At 41.8% G+C, this 20,705-nt stretch overlaps 1 protein-coding gene across 3 annotated transcripts in view; it reads right to left on the reverse strand.

Moving 5' to 3' along the window:
* Window positions 1-20,705, reverse strand: part of grb10b (growth factor receptor-bound protein 10b) — a 70,032-nt gene that overhangs the window by 30,000 nt on the left and 19,327 nt on the right. For 2 of the 3 annotated variants that reach the window (XM_036538885.1, XM_036538883.1), the window contains exons 2-3: window positions 16,795-16,911; window positions 8,790-8,886 (exon numbers count right to left, since the gene is read on the reverse strand). In XM_036538885.1, coding sequence (XP_036394778.1) covers window positions 8,790-8,886; window positions 16,795-16,845 — 148 coding nt within the window. In that variant the 5' untranslated portion in view covers window positions 16,846-16,911. The remainder of the gene's footprint in view (window positions 1-8,789; window positions 8,887-16,794; window positions 16,912-20,705) is intronic. The other variant, XM_036538884.1, reaches the window with a different exon arrangement.

Raw genomic sequence — 20,705 nt, forward strand, 5'->3', positions numbered from 1 at the left:
CACTTTCAGTGATGTAGTTCTGACGCTGTCCAGTTCATGACTCCAGCAAGCATGTTTGACACTTCCTCAATCCCCACTCTCATTACAATAATGATCAATGTAATGTTAACTGCAGGTCAAAGATGGAAAACTGAGAACAATGCACACTTTTCTTCTCAATTTGCCACTGTTTGGACGCCAGTGTTGGAAAGTGCACAATCAACGTACACGTCCTGTACTAGCAGGGTGAGGGGGGTGATGAAAGCATGGCTCCATTGTTCCGGCTCCGTGTCATGTGAATTTACCCACCTGGCTGTCTGAGTGAACAGATAAGGCCTGGCACACCTTTGCAGCTGTTTCCGAAAGCACACACAGTGCTAAAGGGCAGGAGCTTTGGGACATAAACACTTTTATTCATACCTGGAGGACAGATCCCAGTCTCTCTCTGACAGGTCGCCTGATAATACAACCGTAAATTCCCTTCTCTTCAAAACTGCACAGACACAAAGAGCAGACAGCACCACTTCTTTACCCCACACCTCTGACATCGGGGACGAGGGGAAACAGCCAGGCGCTGACCAATCACACGTCTCTCACACCTGTCATTCATCATGTGCAGCCTCACGGAGCCACTGTATTTCACAGCTACGAAACTGGGTTCCGGGAAAGTGATTCACAATGCAGAGATACTCTGAGTGTCTGCTCACCAATGAAAGACAGCAAAGTTCCTCCCCCCGATGAAACGCAAAGACACACCCCTCGTCGTTCGGGCTAAACGATTGGCTAGACAATGGACCACATTTCCTGGCAGCAGTGTAAAAATCCCATGTGAATTTTGGGAGGTTTTCATACGTGGCAGATGCAGTGCACAGGAAAGGCACACAGAGGACTGCAGACAGCACGGACCTGACATGGCCCTGCAGATACTAACTGGGCTACGCACTGGTGAAATCCTCCTCTGCAAGAGACCAAAGGAACAGAAATCTTATCCTTAAAAACCCATTTACACCCATGAGCACTGACAGCGCACATTCAAGTTCTTTAATTAAAAGAAAAAGATATGCAATTCCCTTATTACATGCACCAGCAAAACTTCAATTTGTTCTAAGGAACATTGTGTATTAGTTCCTGGCTCATAGGCATATTATAAGAATACTTAATTTTTCCATTTACTTTTGCATTTTTTGCTCAGCAGATGCTGTATCCTGAGAGATTTACATAGCTTACAATTTTTACACATTAACCATTCATACCACTAAATCTTTGCTGAGGCAATATTAGTTAAGCACCTTGACCAAGGGTACAACAGTAGTAGCCAATGTGGGCATCAAACCAACAATCTTTTGGGTTATGAACTTTGCTGCCTCGATCACAGTCTGAAGTGTGAAAAAGTCAAATGAGAGAAATTAAAAGTGGCACAGGGATCTTTGGCATAGGGAAAGAAGAGAGACAGCTGTGGGGCCTGGGGCCACAATACAGATGGTTTTTCAGTTTTCTGTAAATCGTATGAACCCTTGGCACAGCTCAATTAGGCCAGTTCAGACAATAATGACCTAACTGAGCACATGTTTGCTACAGACAGTGGTGTCACTAGGACTGCTTTATGATCAGCCAAGCCTCCTTAGGCTAAACTATTGTGCCTTTTTGTGAGCACAGCCTTTTAAATAGTAAGGCTCAAATATTGAGTTTGTTGAAGAGACTCTTCCACACCCACTCAAAAGGGATCAGCCTTTTCACAATATGGTTGGGATTAGTGTTAGGGTTGAGTGAACTGATTCTGAATCAGGTGTCGCAGGCTGAAAGTAAATGATAAATATTTTGGTTAGTTTGAACTAGTTTTAATGTAATTTAATTAGTTTTATCTAAGGATCTTAATTTTGATTCATAGCATTATGTTTCTACAACTTTACAGGTTTAGTGGGTAATGTATTCTGTGCCTTCATTAAATGGACCTGCTGTTACAACTGTAAATGCAAACACATAAATCAAGTCAAAAACATGAATTTACAGCTCGCTGCTAAAAAAAATAATTGTGTTTACCTTATTTACACACCTCATGTATCACTGTTTGTGTATGATGTGCCACAAATTCCAAAATGACATGCAAGAATACATCCTACAATATATTCATACAGTAAGAAACAGTTAAGAGCCAGTAATTTATTTTGTGATCTATAATCCATTAAACCTATTATATATGCACAATATTTTTATTCCATATTATATTCCCAGTTATAACATTAGCATATGAGCTATGTTGAGTTGCGGCAGATTTCTGAAAATATATTTACCATGCTTCACTTCCACAGTGTGCTAGCAGCAGCAGACAGATGCAGGTGTAGGACACGCAGCATGTGAGAAAAACATAGTCACTGACAAGAGTGTGTCCAGATGGCTGACACAAAAAAATGCTCCTCTGCATACCTAAAGCATGATGCTCATTTATGGTGGGCGACTCTGAGGGCCAGAGCAAGGGACAGTTAACTTCTACTGGCCGGGACAATGTAGGGGTCAGCTACAATTTAGGAAAAAAAGACAATGAAAGCCAAAACTATTGTTCGCAGGAACAGTGCCCTGATATGCCTTGTGCGAGGTGCAGCGAAACGAGGCCAGCGAGATCCAGGCAGTAGTGAGCTGTGACTCTGGAGTAAGGACACTGTGTACCCCCCAAATCCCCCCCCCCCCCCCCCCCCAAACACACACACCCCCTGCATTTCATCCCAAACTCGACGCTGTTCCTTTGTTAACACACGGCTACATACTTGTCTACTATAAAGAAAGGCAAGACTGTCAGTAATCTGCATAAAAGCGGTTGTGGATGTTTCACATTACTGGTGAATGAGACAATGCCAAAACAACCCATTTACATTCACGCAAGCCCATATGGTCTTTTTCAGGACAAGGACAGCTGCATACACTACAAACCTTGATGTTGTTCACATCGCAAGCAACAAAGTGTCCCCTCTTTCTGATTTCCCTCAGGGCTTGTGGATTCCTTTAAATGTCGATCAGGATTAAGACAACCTAAATAATATCACAATGACCTCAAGTGCATCACAATTTGACCTGATCAGTAGCAAAATACGATTTTAAGAGTAATATTTTAAGAACGAAAACCTATTTCAGTATCACCACTGCACTCAGACGGCTCTAATTTACGGTTCTTATCTTTAACTGAAAACAATAACAAAAACAGGCCAGCAAAAAGCTGCGGTGAATGTTCAGATTCAAAGTGTTGTTCATATTTGAGCCAGGCCAAAAACAGCCTGTACCACAGCAACCAGCACACACCCCCCCTCCAGCTGCCAGCAATTAACATGCAAATGATGTAAAGACAAAAGGGTGCTGCGGGGATGTGAGACCCCCCCCATGCACGGCAGCGTCCCGCTGGAGTGGCGGGCCGGACGTGAGGAATGCACAGGGACGAGGGAAGCTTCTCAGTGAAAGGAATCACTGGACCCATTCTGTCACCCAGACACCTCCCACATCGAAGAGCGCAGTTCACCAGGGGACACCACATTGGGAGGAGGGGCTGTACCCCTGGTTCGTGGCCTAATATGCCCAGAGGGAGGGGGTAAGGAAGAGAATGACAGAGAGAAGACAGAGACAGACAGACTGACAGAGAACACACCATTTAGAGATCATGTAATGTAGGTAACAACCATAACCATAACCATAAATATTACCTGATAGGTAAAAAAAAAAACATTCAGCCTGAATGTCTTATATCTTCTTCTGTATCTTGTTCTGTATTTCCCTTCTGCACACACTAAACAGATCCACCGTGGCACGTAACTCACATGCAAAATTAATTTTTTATACTTGTAAAACACAAAATACATTCACACATATACACAAATACACAATTTCCTTTATTAGTATTTTCTTCATACTTTTCTACTCCTTTTCTCAATTAGGAAGCTCACCTCTTTGCAACATCCTGCACACTTGCACAGGGATGCCGAAGGGTTATGAATGCAATCTTCTAACAGACTTGAATGCAGACTTTGGCCAATAAAACCCACCGTAAATGACAGTCCAGACTCGAACCTGGGTCTGAGATGTAAGACTCAGCCTGAGTGGAACAAGCAGCTTAACTAGCTGAGCCCCTTGGGAATATGTTCTCTAATTAAGCTAGCTTCCGACTTTCTGCATGTAACGATCCCAACAGCTTTTCAGCTACGCTTACGAAACTTGGCCAATACCTTCAGCTTGTATGGGGTTGTAGTGCTTTGTGTGTAAAGTACCTAAAATATGTTTTTGAAATATTTAGAATTTTACGTCAAAATTTTTCCATTGACTAACATGGATAGAATGTTCAGAACCTGAACATTCTAACACGTGCAGTTGACATTGCAATGAGCCCGCTGAAGCAGCGAAGGATCCAGACTATCACACAAACAAAGCTTGTACCTACTAGCTACTACTATGCTATTCTTTTTCAAGGCAGCTTAAAATTTGTCCTCAAACTTTCCTTTCTAGTTTCATGTAATGTTCTTTTGAACATGCAATATGTAATATGAACCCTATATTATTAAGGACAATCGAAGTCCACAACATATGTGTGTTAGTGTCACTCACACCTCTAAGATAGATGGCGACAGAGTTCTACATGAGACTGTTGTGGTTGCAGAGGACATTCTGCGTTTAGCATTTTAGGTGCACCACACCAATCACTGAAGGAAAGCAGCCACTTGAGGCTGTGTCATCCTGTGTAGTCATTTCCGTTTGAGTTCAGGCCACAGAAGATCTTTGGAAACATTCAGTCTGCACAGAACAAAGTCCCAGAGACATGTTTTAGCATGGGAAAGGGGGGGGGGGAGAGAGAGGGGGGGGGGGGGGGGGGGGAGGAGGAGGAAAGAGAGGGAGAGTGGGAGAAAGAGAGACAGAGAGGGTGAGAGAATAACAGAGGGGGAGAGGAGTGCAGTGTAACATGTGGCACTACATAACTACCCCAGCGTTTACTCTGTTACTCTAAGGTGGTTGTATACATTCTGCAGTCGTCAGGTATGACAGCACCACAGTAACGTCAATACCATAGATGTTACCAGACTATTAGTGCTGCATATATAGTCACAGGAGTAGTATGACTGTAATACAGACATTGTAGTAGTGTGATTTTGTCATCTTGGCCTCCAAAAATAGCTTTAAGGGCCAATGTACAAGCTCCTTGTAAACATGATAGTAATGTTATAAATTCAGCTATTATATCTAAAGCACTGCTGTGGCATAAAGTTGTCTTGCACAGCGATGCAGACAGATTACAGTGAGAACCGAAAATCCAGGAGAGAGCTGGGAGAGCAGAAAGAATGCAGCACGCCAGGAGAGAGAGAGAAATAAGCAGAAATCAAAGAACAATCAAGGTTACTGGAAGAGTGTTCCTGACAAACCCCTTAATCGGTTCAAGAAGTGCATTTCATTTACATCACTTACTTTTAATCTCCCCTAGCCCATACCCCCCAGTGGAGCCCCTCCTTTGATGTGAGGAATTCAGAGATGGGCATCCTGTAGCTCCACATGGAAGCCCTGCCACAGCTGAAGGCCCAGAGCTGGATGCACAGGTTGAGCAGCAGAACTCCACAGGGCCTTCCAGCAGGGCTTCCAGTCCCCTCATTACAGGGTCAGTCCAGACCCGAGCTGAGCCAAGCCGAGCCGGGCCGAAGCATTAAAAGGCACGGTTCAGCCTTGGCCCATCTGTGCTTAGGGACTGAGACCCTGAATTTCGTTATAAACTGGGACTTCTTGTTGACCTCATGGAATCAAAGATCACAGAGGTCACAGCAAGTGGATGGTCCTCACACCTGTAACTGAGGGGTAACTGAAGCTGCAGTGGGGCATAAGTATCAGGGAGAGCAGCCTGACAGCAGAAAGTCTGAGGACTGAATTCAGTAAAGGCTGCTGCTAGGTCCTTCAGCCATGAATTGGCGTACAGTTGTTCTAGTAAACATCCAGCTGTCTGTGTTTAATTAAATAAAATGTGGTACAAGTGGTACAACTTACTCTTAAAGAGTGATCTTCAAAATGAATAACGGTAGACTACACAGCTGGTGTACCAAATAAATTAATTGGAGCCCATTGCTCTGTTCCAGTTGAAATGGGAAAATATCATTTCAAAAACCACAATGTAACATGTATACAAACATAGCTTGCTATGATATCAAACTGTCAGCTGCAATGTTGTGCTGGGCTGACAGTATCAGCAATGCAGATTATCTCTGAAGTGTAAAAACTATGCAGGCATGCAGGTGTTTTTTTTTTCATGCTCCACATCATAACGCCCTATACAGCGAGCAGAAAAAGACTTAATGAGATAATGCCAAAAGCTGACTAACATAAGGATTGCTAAACCCAATATGGCAGTGTTTACACCCCTATTGCTCTTTGATAGTTGCTGGAGTTGACTTACTGCTGAATCTCACCACTTATTCCAATGAGTGCTGTCTTAACTTCAGACTAGTACACAGTATCGGAGTAAAGATGGTCACAGCAATACTCTGTGACCGGGGTCCTTTTCCCTGGCTTTAATTAATTAAATCAGTTTAATTAATTAAGAAAGAGGTATTCAAATCTAAGCAGTCATTATCAAGGTTCAACAGTGACATGATGCAAGCAATATTAAATTGATAAGCTTTTTATAAAAGGGGTTGGGGTTAGAGGCCCCATTAGACCCCATGCTGAGGAAGGGGAAGGGGGCAGTGACTTATCTTCTATTGGGATATAAAATTTGAGGAAAATTATAAGACAGCGGGGGCACCCACAGAAGATTCCTGGTACACTGTGAGTGTCAGACCCAAATCATAATATTTACAGAGGGTGAGAGGGGGAGGGGAAGGGAGAAGTAGAAAAGGAGGGAAAGAGAAAAGGACAGAGAGACAACAAAAGATGGAGAGAGCGAGAGACATAGAGAGAGAGACAGAGAGGAAGAGGGAGTTCCACAGCTAACCCTTCCATCACTGTATTTCCTAGACTCACCATCTCGAATAATGACCGGAAAGAGCAGTGTATGAAACCTATGAAGTGATATGGTATCCAGCTGAAAAGGAAGGGAAGGGTCCAGAGGTGGTGTCTGTTTGATCCACACAGACCACAGTTTCACTGAAAGCCCCTTCAAAATGTAACAATCCCACAAGCAGTATTAAGATTCAGGCCATATCTGGTAGCTGCACCATTATACTGCAACTGCAAGATAAAATGAGCATTTTATTATTTTAGTTATTTTGATATTTTATTAAGCATTTACATGTTTAAAAAGCTTTCCTTAAGGGACATGATTTATTGTGATTTGCGATTTAATCCAACGGTGAGTTTCCATTGGATTAAATAACAAATTTTGCTCTGAAAATATCCAAAAGACCCCAATGAAAATGCATTCCATTCTGTACAACAAAGTCTGTGAGTGTCAGAGGAGAAATCCACGCATAAGGGGCACTTGCCACTAGCCTTTCTCACTGTGTTACAGTATGTGTATTGTATTACCATTCTTTACTTTCACAGATTTTTGACACTGCAAAATATTGATACTTTTGATATTTTGCCTCTGTATTAATCAAGTACAAGAACCATGTGAAACAACATTCTCAATATTTATCTGAGACTTGCTAGGTCCACAGTAATCCTTTGACTGAGACCAAAGGTAGCGGCTGATCTAATGAACTCTAGTGCAGCAGCAGGCAGGTGTTTTCACATGGTTTTAAATCAACAGAGCACTAAATTCCCAGTCAGTTTGTTACAGCCAAAAGGGAAAAGTTTGTAAGGATTCAGCAGCAGCACAGAAACACAAAGGGAATTCAGAACTCAGGGAAAGGAATGCTTATTGTTTTTAAATGACGAACAAATCTAAAATGAGCTTTCATCCCGGACACATTTTTATACCGCAGGCCACCGTGTAAATGGGAAAAAATTTATATGTAATTTCTGCTCCATTTATTTCCATGACAGCACCAAGCTTTCACATCCACAAGCAGACATCTGAATATCCTTCAGACTCTCCCTCCCATGCTGGGTCAATATTGTGCTTAAATCTCATGCTTCGATTATCCTGGATGAATTCTGTATGGAATAATTAGATTGAAAGCTTAATTATACTGGCACCCCGTGTCTTCCAAAATCAACCCTTTGAACTGCTGAAATGTTTACAGCAGAAGAGTGCATAATATACATCCCGGTTTGAATATAATGAGTGAGAATAGCTTTAAATCGCGTCTCCTCCACACCCCCCCACTCCATCGCTGCCATCTCCTCCACACATTCTCTTTCTCTCTCTCTGTCTCTCTCTCTCTCTCTCTCTCCTGCTGCCAGTAACAGTATAAAACACACCACGATTAGTAATCTCAAACCCCTGGAGATTTCACCATCTAACAGGGTGAGAATAGGGTGCCATTCACAAAAGTACCATGAAGTTACCATAGTAACAAATATTCCCTGTTTATTTATTAAAGTCTTTATGGGAGCTCTGTCAGCCAAGGCCTTAACATGTGTAGGAAATATGTTATTACTATTCCACACAGACACAGCTTGGTTGAAAATATCCATAATGTGGCAAAGAGGTTATATTTCCCCCAGTCACATGCATAAATACAAATCACCTTTTACACTACAGGCAGCCAGATTTCATTTCTACAATGAAAGATTTCTTACAATCTAAATATGAACTAAAAAGAACTGACACATATGCATTAACTGCAGGACACATGCAGCACAATGCCACTCATGTACACACAATAGCACACAAAACATCAAAATTTAAAAAATAATCACTTCAGTAAAAACTGAATAACAAAATGGAATGTGGACGTTGTGAGGACACCTACCTTGATGGTTGGGAGAGTTCCGATTGGACGGCTGCTGGAAACTTGGCCCAATTAGATCCGCTGGTCTGTGACTGGAGGCCCGGTCTACATTGTCCTGCTGGGACAAAAGCCGACAGAACCGTCACGCCAAGACCATTAAATGAGAAATTCAGGGGCACCGCATTCTTTCCCTGATCTCCTGTCCTGGCCATTAGAGAGGGGACTGATCCTAACTATAAATGCACACTGCCTCATTCTTACAGTATAGCACAACAACCTTTCAAAACATATGAACTGACTGTGAACTGCTACCACAAAAGTCTTTATTTTATGCAGGAGTACACCCTTTCCTGCTACTTCCTCTAGGAGTACTTAATCCTTTAAACATGAATGAACAGTGTTTCACAGTAAGTAAGGACATAGGACTGGGACAAGGCAGAGTTTGTGTGTATGCTTGTGTGTGTGTGTGTGTGCGTTTGTGTACACATGCATATGTGTCTATGTGCATGAATGTGAGTGTGTGAATTTACAAACAAAAATTCACATTAATGTGGAAATTCCCACAAAGTGCTGTGGTCTGAATCAGCAAATTCCCTCTCAGGAGCGAGCCTTTCAGACTCGACTCAAAGGAGACGTCAGAGATGACGGTCAGACGGTTGACTGAAACAGCCTTGACCTCGTTCCTCACACCCCCCCCCCCCCCCCACACACACACCCTTACTCCTCTAGTGCGTCAGGTTTTCAGAGGAGGCTAAACAGGGTCAAGCTTTGTGGAGTAAACAACGGCTAGTACAAAACCCTGCTGAAACCGGTGCCCAGCACAAAACTCAACTGTACACAATGTTCAATATAAAAATCAACAGTAAACAGTGACTGGTACAAAAATAGGCCATAAACAATGTTCAATGCAGAACCCAGCTGTATACAATGTCCAATGCAGAACCCAACCGTAAACAGGTTCTGGTACAAAACCCAACCGTAAACAGTGTCTGATACAAAACATAAGTGTACACAACTTCGGATACACAACCCAACCATAAACAGCTTCTTATACAGAACCCAACCATAAACTGTCCCCCATTCAAAACTCAACTGTAAACAGCAAAGCGGTATGAAACCCAACTTAATTAAAGCACTCAGCAGAGGAACACAAGCTCTTAAAAACTCTTCTGGTACTCGGGACAAAAACAAACACTTCATTTAGTCATCACCAAACAAATGAGTGTGGAACATGTGTGGAGATCCTCACAGAACTCAGGAACAGAATGTGACATTGTGGTCTTCTGTGCCTGCAAATGGAGTTACTAAAACGCACCGCAAGCTATGGGATGTCCTTAGCATGGCAATAAATCTCTCGGCTGTCAACATGTTACTACTGCAGTGAGATGTGGAGGAGAGATACAGACATTGTATTGCATGAGTGTTTCTCTGTACAAAATGCAATGGAACTTGAACATATAAATTCCTACCTTTAGATGTCTGGAAATTACTACATGGAATATCCATCTCCAAAAGCTGATAAAACACACATGATCGAAAAAACATTCTACTAGGCAAAAAAATTTTTTTGCTAGAAAATGAGATAAAGACCACACATGTGTAAATCATGCTTTCATAAGAGTATAGTCATCCTTTTCTGTTATCAGACTTGTCGTACTCTCCCTTGGTCATGTCCCTGTATGCTGACGGTTGCCCTCAATCCGACAATATAAAAAAAGAGGAACAGGCAGCAGTCCTCGCCGAAATAAGTCTGGATGCAAACCACTCTGCACAGGCCTGAAGGACAATTACACGAGTGAGACTGATCTCTTGTGATTTCCACCCAAACACCACAGAGCGACCTTGCCCTGACCGGCTGAAAGGTCAACTCCAGTAAGGTGCCCCGCAGAGCAACCGGTTTACCCTTTAATGTGGCTTTAAAACATCTGTGAGCTCATGTCTGCAGAGCACATCTCTCTCTCTCTCTCTCTCTCTCTCTCTCTCTCTCTCTCTCTCTCTCTCTCTCTCTCACAAAGACTTAAGGCTTTGGGATTGAAACTGGCTTTATTAGCATGACAGGAGTTATCCATTGTTGCCAAAATATTTTAGGGCATGAACATACAAGACCGATGCTCCCTCCTCTCTGTCTCTCTATAAATAATTCAATAAAAATGACATACAGTCTTGATACATTTCAAAAGTTCTGAGCTGTCAAAGAATTGCTGTGTATGGGCCAAGACTAACCATGCCTTTGCTTTCTGACTTGGATGATCGCCAGATCTAACATCTAAATTCTAAGATTCTGCGTGTGTGTGTGCATGTGTGTCTGTGATACTGAATAAATTGATGTGTAAAGTTTTCAAATAAAGTTAATTCTTTCTATTTCTCTGTGCACTCTCTGGGAAAAGTCCCTCATCCCAGGCCAGAGCAGCATATTTGGGGTTGGTCTGAAAAAAGAGCATTTACCAAACCATCTTTAATTTCCATAAACTGTCAGATTTATTTTAATATCAAAGCCAGGAAAATGTTGGCTGCCTACCTTAAAACAAATATTTGGCACTGGCACCATCCAACAAAACATTTTCTCCACGTTTCATTTTTTAGATATTTAGCATCGTTTTCAAAATAAATAGTTTAATCAAGTTCAGCAATACTAAATCATAAATAAGCAAGCTAATAATCATTTCTAGGAAAAAGCCCAAAGTATCTGTTGAGAATTAATATTCGTCTCTGTGCCATGTATTCCTCTGAGAACTGCCAGAGTGTGGCTGTAACCTCTATTCATGAACTCATTTTATGTTCCACTCAAGATGCATTCACAATATTATTTCCAATTTCTCGTGTTAATTAGATGAATGCAGACTTAATATAAATACAATGTACAGTTCTGGCATGAAAACAAAGTCTGAAGCAGTGGTCCAAAAGGTTATCCAACATGCTTGAACTGAAACCACACATACTTGAGGTGGACAAAATCATTGATCTGTACACTAGTTACAAACAAGGCTAACATTGAACAGATAAGAACTAAATTAACTATATACGGCTAAGATGTAGTAAATAATATGGAAGCAAAGCATATGACCATTTGAAATCAAACCATTTCTTTGTCAGCTACAATTTATCTGTAGAAAATGCTTAGCCTGTGCAGCCTCTTCAGTGTACGCTTGCTTAGAAAGTGCACTTTACCTGTGCAACCTTTTTAAATTTTTGTAATTTATTTATCTTGGTACTCACTTCGGGTTAAGTACCTCATTTGAGGGCACAACAATACTTGTTCAATAATTCAATAATTGTTCAGCATAAGCTGCTCTCCTATGTTCATGTTTTTTTGTCAAGAGTGTTCTTCACTCCTGAACTCAACGGCCCTATATGGCCACACTTGGACCAGCCCAGCAGAAGCCATACTCTCAAAGCAGTGTGACAGCACCTGGCATTGACCCTGAAAGCCCCCTATTCACCAGTCCTACATGCTTACTGTGAGAGTGAGTGTTAATATGAAGACACACTGACCAAAATCAGCAGGAGAGCAGGTGCTGGAACTGGACTCTACTGTAAAATCGAGTATGGGTACAGGCAGCAGGGCTGTTTCTTCCCCCAAATAGGCACATAACATTTTAGTTCACCTAATCTGTAATCGCTAGCTCCAACAACTGAAGAAAAAAACCTTAAGATGATCTCTGGAGAGCTGAGAGTTTGAATCCTCGATGGGAAACTACAGCAGATTTTTAGCCTGAGCTGGTTCTGCTCTGATTTATCGGTTTTGTTTATTTGTTAGTCGTTGTTTCAAACATGTCAAATGCAATTTCTTTGCATTCTGTCTAATGTGGGAAATAGTTTAAGCACCTTTATCAAAGACTCAGGAATGAGTGACTCAAGGATCCACATGACTCAGTGGGGAGTCCTCTGACTCAGTAATGACTCAAAACCACACTCAAATACACAACACTCCTTTGCAAATCTGCAGAACTGCTGCATTGGAACCAGTTGAAAAGTAAAGATGAATCCTCTTTAAATCCAAATTAAACTTTACGCAAAATATAGGACATTTGTGAACAACAGCCAAAACACTCACACAACTGTTTTTAGAATACACAACACAAAATATTGCTAGACATCTTTACCTAACTTACAGCTTAGCTAGTGGATGACAGGAAGGATAGGTGATCTTTCACACCCCAACAAAGTATCCCAGCCCAACACACCAGCCAACACAAACATCAAACAAATATTGGAGCGTAGGGAATACCAGAAACCCTTTCCTCGATCTGTATGTGCGACAATTTTTTTTGACATTCTCCAGGAATGAAATCAGCACTGAAATCAAGTGTTGAAGAAATATAGCGCCCCCTCCTGGGACTAGATTTAACACAAAAAACATGAAACCATTGGCACCAAAACTTCAAGCTCATAAAACAAGACCAATAAACAAATGAATTCAAATTATGTATTTAATAAACACAAATATTGTTTTAACAGGATTATTCCATAATCTTTTGGAGTGCTCACAATTTTTTTTTCCGCCGGTTGAAGCTGAGACATTGAGCCAGAACTGTCTGTTATATAGAACAGCACATTTGTCATTCCCCCAGATTTAAAAATGTTTCTGATTTAAAACAGATCAACCAAGCTTTTCATAAGACTGAAAAAATAATAAAACCACATTTTCAATCTTCTACTTCCAAGAAATCCTAGAACACAAAGCCTGACTTCCAAGAACAGGAACTGCAGGTAGCCAAAAGTCCCGCTTGAATCACACTGTAAACATCTATAAAACTCGGGGTGAAAAATTTACAACTCTGAGAATACGGCCGAGGTTCAGGGAATAGCACATTTAATGGCTATAGCAGCGCAGAAGGCAAAGTCAACACAGCCACTCTGCTGGCAATTCAGAATCCTTTCAGCTGCGAAGCATGAACCCAGAGTACATGTGCAGCCCCTCTCTGCCAAATCACTTTCTGCTTTCTCTTCATCAGAATCCTGTCTGGTATCACCAAGACCATTTTTGTAACAGGGGTGAAAATCCCGGACTTACACGGTTTGTCCACACAGGCAAGCTGCTACAATTTTCTAAATCCCTGAAATGATGGTGGAAAAACATATCTATGTTCATCTCTGAAAATGATGTGTCCGCCGAGATATGTTGAAGAGATCATGACATGCTCTTATCCACTCTCTACATATCCACGTGGGTTACACTTCCTGGAAAGCCACACACACACACAGAGGCTTGCTTTGCTTCTGGGATTTGCTATAAATAAATCAAATTAAACCATTACAATAACTAAACAAGACCACAGAAGCTATTCATTAATTATTTGAAAACTCACAGTTACTGTCAGCTATTATGTCATAATTGAGTTGGTATTGTTCTGCTCTCAAAATGAGCTCCACAGGAGGTCAGGAAAGGCTTGTTTCGCCCTGATCGCCCTGATGTTAAAGGCGATTATAAAACATTAGACATTATGTCCAATAAATGGGTTTGCCACCAACAGAGATACACACAGCAGGGAAAAGTCTGGCTGCTGGAATTTAATGACACCGCATGGTCCTTCTGTTCACACACACAGGCATTTAAACTATTTCAACTTAACACTGTAATAACAGGATGAAGAGTTATCCTGGAAAAGCCTTGGAAAACCTGATAGCAGTCACTGAAGACCATGTTTGGATTCATGAAAACCTGCAATACCCATATAACAAACCTGTGACCACGGATTGTCTGAAACATCACATGGCTGTACCAGGACAGACTTTTACTTAGCAATGTCCACTTCAGTATTTCATCCCTCTAGACCCAGATATCACATTTCTTCACAGGACCCTCCAGTCATGTCCTTAGGGCTGTGGAGCCAGGCCACCACACTGTCACACTTCCTCCCCCTCCCAACTCAACAGTGCCCCCTTACTGTGAAACACTACACAAAGCTGTGCATTCAGAACTCTAATTACAACCAGGAACTGTGCTTTAAGTGGAAATAGGAGAAACCCAGAGTCAGAAAAAAGACACAGCACCATAGCACTCTGACTTGACTTCTGTACTGAGAAGTCTTTCCAGGTCATATCGCTTTGCTAAGGTGTGCACGTGGGTTTGACTTCAGACAGCCTGCATTCCCCAATGGGCAGGTCAGTGCTCTGCTGAGGATTCAAGAGAAGATGCCAAGCTGAGAGCTGGGAGATCCGGTTCTAGAGGCCAGTGAGAACAGCAAGTAGAGGGCTCTCCTCAGTTCTGTGGCCCAGCTCCGGCTCTGGATTCAGGCCCAGGATCCCATAACATTTACTAGAGTTATATAACTCAGCACAAAGAGGCCATTTCTGCTTCTTATTTATGATAAAAAGGATCTGACACTTTAAATGAGCCCATCAGAGAAAATAAATGCATATCATTTCAGACTGTAAAAATGTCCCAGTTTGACTAGAAATGTATTGCTATTTGCGCTGATGGACCTGTTTTACATAACAGCGGCAGTGTCCTCTCGTACCCTGAACCGCAGCCCTGTGGGGACGGGGTGCGAGGCCACCTGGCTCCCACAGGGAACCCTGCAGCAAAGCGAGTAACGCTGCAATCACTACCCCAGATGGACGTTTCCTCCTGCTGCACGTGGAAACAAACAATGACAAAAAAGCTCTTCAAAACAAGCCAGTTAATCCTTTGATTGAGGCCACGGTTTTAGTTGCGTCAAGTTCCACCTCATGAGGCCTGATGCGTTCAGCTGAAAGGAATGTGCGTCTGTGTTGCTGCCATTCATTCTGTCTTGGTTTTCATTCATGCTCTCCTCCTAAATCTATTGGTCCTGACAGGTACATTCACACACAAAATTGTTTCTCTTCTGAGTCCATCGAAAGTACCCACGTTCCAACCCCCCATCCCCCTGTTCCTCACCACCAGGCTCTCCAGCAGAGGTGGAGAGAGAGGGTTTAAGGGGTTCAAATGCTTCCCATGAGGCAGGCCTTCCTTTTAAGAAAACTGCAGGTGAAATATGGAGTATTTTCATTTTCACAAATGAGCACATTGTCCCTTCTTGTCTGAACTCAGATAAAGAGGAATATTGGGTAAATAGTGAACACAGAGAATTGTGATCTTTAGAGTGAGTAAGATAATATTGTTATTGATGAAACACCGGTACTGATAAAACAAATACTGGTATTGATACAAGACTATTGGTACTAGTAAAGGAACATTGATTTTTTTTGATAATCAAAAGGGACAAGAGGGATTTAAAACATTGCCGAACAGACAACAGATAATGTGTACAAATTGACTTCACAATCAACTTTACACAGTCAACTCCATGTTGGCCTTCTTTTAGATCTACAACACCATAAAGGCTTAAGACATTGTCTTCAGTTTTGACAAGCACTTGACAGAAATGATGTCATTGGAATTTTGTGGGGTCCAGAGAGTTGGTCTGCCAAGACACCGTTTCTGACTCTTATGCGGTGCATTCAATGTGCAGAACATGCCCACCTTGAGTACTGAGCACAGCAGCAAGCTGCATCATGCCTACAGAGTCTGACATTATTGCATATCTTTTTATTCACCTAAAAGAGTTCCACTAGATCTGACTGCACACGGGAGATAATCATTTCAGTGGCAGCGTGCTAGGACCTTTATTCTGGAGGTGAACTTTCAAAAGTGGCATTCACACCACCAACAGGCCTCTGCCTTTCCAGAGTATCTGAAGATATGAATGCCTCTGTAGAATCCTCTACCCCAGTTTGGGTGGGCTTTCCCAGCGATTCTGTCAAAAGTGTTCTGTTAACTGGATAAACCAGAATCAGAGCTTAAGTGGTATACCTGACTTATCCCAGTGTAAATCTTAAACTCTGATCTGCAAAATTACATGATAACAAGAAACAATCACAATCAAATATGAGATATACTGCAAATTTGTTTATGTAATACTTAATTTTATAAAAATATTTTGTTTGTCTATTCTGTATATTTTTGGATATTCCCTACAAACAGATGACTGAGGTCTGACTGGTAGTGATGCAGATGTAATAATTGTGATGCACAAATTTGGAGCAGGCAGAGCAGTATTACCTGATAATTTGGATGGTGTAGAAAATAATCCGGACATCCGGCCACAGCCATGTTAGAAGTGTTTATATTCTCTCTCTTGCTGATATCACATTCACTTCTGACAGTTGCAACAAGATCCTGCAAAAAAGAACAAGTATTAATAGAAAAAAAATATCTGGCCCAATAAAACATCATTCACATTTCAATCCCCCAGATGTGTTAACAGGAAAGTAGAATAATATGTTGCACAGTGTGTATTAACCCATGTAGTTTACGGAGCAGTAAGCACTAGGGTCAGCCATTCTCTCCTAGAGGGGACCGGACACACCAGCACATGTGAAGGACTATGAATCCTACCAAGAGTAACACAACTTAACAGAGAAACATACCCTCACACCTGCAAAGATTAATATACTCAACCATATCACAAAACTACCCCTATAGACCTATCCTTCAGGCAAGGACATCATTCCCAGAGCACTCCACACCGGTGGAAAGTGTGGGTTCATATCCTACACAGCAGCGAAGTGTAGGTTCAGCACCCAAACCGCAGGGATGCGTAGGTTCAATGTGTGTGTAATTGCAGTCCTCTCTGTTAATGGATCTAAGCAGGAAATCTCCATGTCACTTCAGAAACTCAGATACATTACATCACATTCATTTAGTGCTTCAGTTTCTCCTCCTGCGTACTCTTCCCTTCCTGAGTCTGAAAATAATGTCACTAAGACAAAATAAATGATTATCCAACAGTAAGGTTTCCCTGTCCTGCTACATATAATAAGTGTTGTATGAGAATGCATTAAACCAGTATATATTGTGTGATAGTCTTAGTCAGACCACATGATATGCACCACACTGAATACCACAGTCTGGTGGCATGACATTTCACAGCTGCTCTTAAGTTCATAGGCAGACTCTTACCTTGCAAATGCTATGTATCAATGGCGACACAGCTCCTGTACAATTCCTGTACAAGCTTGTCTTCATACACTTGTATACCAATATAGGACAGGAGGCTATCAGACACACTGGGGGGTCAGAAGCACAGTGTAGCTGTATTTAAAAAACAGGCACCAGTATCCAGCACTTTAATGGCATGGAATCAGCAGTCTGGAAGAGTGTCTGTCTGGAGAGAGAGTATTTATATACAGGGAACCTTCACGTCCAGTTTTATTTTTTTAGCCGAGTCCATCTTTAAATAGCAGACTGCTATTCTCGGCTTTGCAAGAACACTATCTTATCTCATGATGAGACAGCCAATCAGCACGGTGCTTGTGATTATGTCTCAGTATTTTGACTTCAGCCTTCGGCCCCACTGCCCAAAACGCAGGAGAAAACTTCAGCACAGAGGATCTCCTCCATGTCAGACTGAATTTTATTGACACTCACAGCTCACACAACACCACAAGCAGTCACATAAAACAGAGGGTGGTATAAGACTAGACACATTGACCTTGCTCTGAAATACCCACATGACACACTTCTGCGAATACTGTGAGCTCGTCGGTCATGCAGCTGAAGAACTGCGCCGGTTAAAAACTGTGCCGGTAGGGAAGTTTTAGAAAGACCCACTTGGGGATAATTTACACACGCCTTTTCTACACCCCTTTGCTTCTGTTCATATAAATCCCACTCCTTCAGCAAATAACTGCCCTCCTGAGAAGCAGGAGGCTGCTCCGTGACCGCTGGCATTTTTAGCTGGCGTTGATCACTGTGTGTTCACTTTCAAACCTCGGATTACATAACGACGTGGGGTCCACAAAGTCTCGCAGCGACAATCTTTAGCGTTCGCCGCCAAACACGACCTCAGCTCCCGTGGAGATGATGTCATCGACCCGGGTCATGTGACCCTCCTCCATGCCACACCAGAGGACAGCACTCCTTTTGTTAGAAGGTATCGACCGGTAATTTATCAGGAGGAGGGGAAAAAGAGAATACAGTAGCACAGCGTTTTCATTCAGATCCAGCCTGCTTAAACTCTCGGATTGAGGCGGGCATTGCTGTGCGACACTGAATAGCCCTCCTCAAACTGTGATGGCTGTGGTTCAGTCAGATTCCACAGGTCTCAAACACCAAGACTCATAGAACAACTGCATTTATTTTAGTTATGTGCAAGCAAAATTTCAGATCAGGTACAAGTAATAAAAGTGACATTACAATATAAGCCCATAGCTCATCCATAGCAACTGAAACGAATACAACTAGCTAGCTAATATATATAGCAATTCACAACCTTACACCTCATATGATGATTTAAGGCATTTAAAATGCCTTAAACTGTAATATTGTTATGGTTTATAAACGTGCACATGTGGCATTAGCTAGCTAGACAACCCTAGTTGGCTCACTGTAATAACAGTATATCTGTTAGAAAGTGTAGATCATTAAAGTATATTGTATTTTCAAAAACAGAAAATGAATGCCTATTTGTTTCATTAATAAATAAATAAAAGATACATCTTCATCTTTTTCACCTTTCAGCATATGATTGTTGATTGTCACTACAGTGAGAACAGCTAAAGGAATTTTCTCACCTTTCCTAACGTGTCTCACTCATTCATAACCCTACCCTCCCTCCTACAGGTACTAGCCACATGGAAATATTATTAATAATCATTTGCTCTTTGGTAAGAGGCATTGGTTGCAAACTTTGCTGGAGATGAAAAAAATATTTTAACACGTCAGGACTTGTAAATAACACGTTGCTGTCACTGATATTTGGCAAAATGGCAAGTCAGCCACGACACTCACCTGTTGGCACCCTGCCTGTATTTACATATAATCATGCAGTGTAGGTCACGCTGATACCAAACTTTAGCGAGTAGGGCCTTTGGGATATACTGCGAAGAAACAGCCTAATGGAGGCCTGCTCCTATTATGTCCATGGTAAACGTCGCTTTTAACTGTATTTTAATTTTGGGACTGATTCAGATTTTAACTTGGGAAACCTGGAATGAAAAAAATTCACGTGCATGTTAGGTTATTTGTTTTACTGCTCAGTCACAGGTTAGACATATACATATGGTTAACCACTATACCTGGATGTTTGTGAACAACCCCAAAAGGTGATGGTGAAGCACACCTCTTGCTTTGCCCCTAGCTATGATTCCAGTTGTAGATCTCAGCATTCAGCACAGGCAAGTTCTTTCTTTGATGCAGGTCTTAACTCCAGCTTTCTTAAACCCCGCATATTACAGTCACATCATCTTCTATTTGATCCATTATGAATGACATATTTACACAAGTTTTAAAATATGTAAAATGTAATCACCCATACATGGGATCCACAAAATACCAAGGGGAGGATTATTAAGGCTTTGATTTGACCCCCCCAATAAATGTCTGTGTTTTGCTCTGACCCTAAAAAACGCAATTAACCATGTGCAGATCAGCTATAAACCAACCTAAAGTACAGAGTGTACTAGCACCATCACCACTGCCCTCATTAGAGCCATTTATGCTTAAGCTTGCACGAACAAGTATGCAACTTCAAACGGTGTTCAAACAATAGAGAACATCAGAGCTCTTAATCGCAGCCTAAACCCTGCCGGGAAAGGGAGCATATTGATATGCTTAATGGTATTAATGATGATTTGGAGCTCAATTACCGAGAATGTCACCGACACTAGCACCGGTATAAGACTGCACCAGGACCCAAACCACACAGGACACAGCGACACTGGCCTAGCAAGCACTTTCACCAAGGGTGAGAGAAATTTCAGCAGCACTGGACAAACATATAGTAGAGATAGAAATTCGCCTGTGTTTGTACCAATTTTTTTATCTGAAGACTACAAAGTCCCTCTAATCCCTTTATCCTCATTACTAACTGCAAGCTGCGGGGAACCACACAGCTTAACTGTATTCATACAACAAAGCATAAGTGATTGAAGTAGCCACTCACCCGAGTCAAACAATGAGAGAACACACAT

Source organism: Megalops cyprinoides, chromosome 10 (genome assembly GCF_013368585.1).
Source record: "Megalops cyprinoides isolate fMegCyp1 chromosome 10, fMegCyp1.pri, whole genome shotgun sequence".
Lineage (NCBI taxonomy): Eukaryota > Metazoa > Chordata > Actinopteri > Elopiformes > Megalopidae > Megalops > Megalops cyprinoides.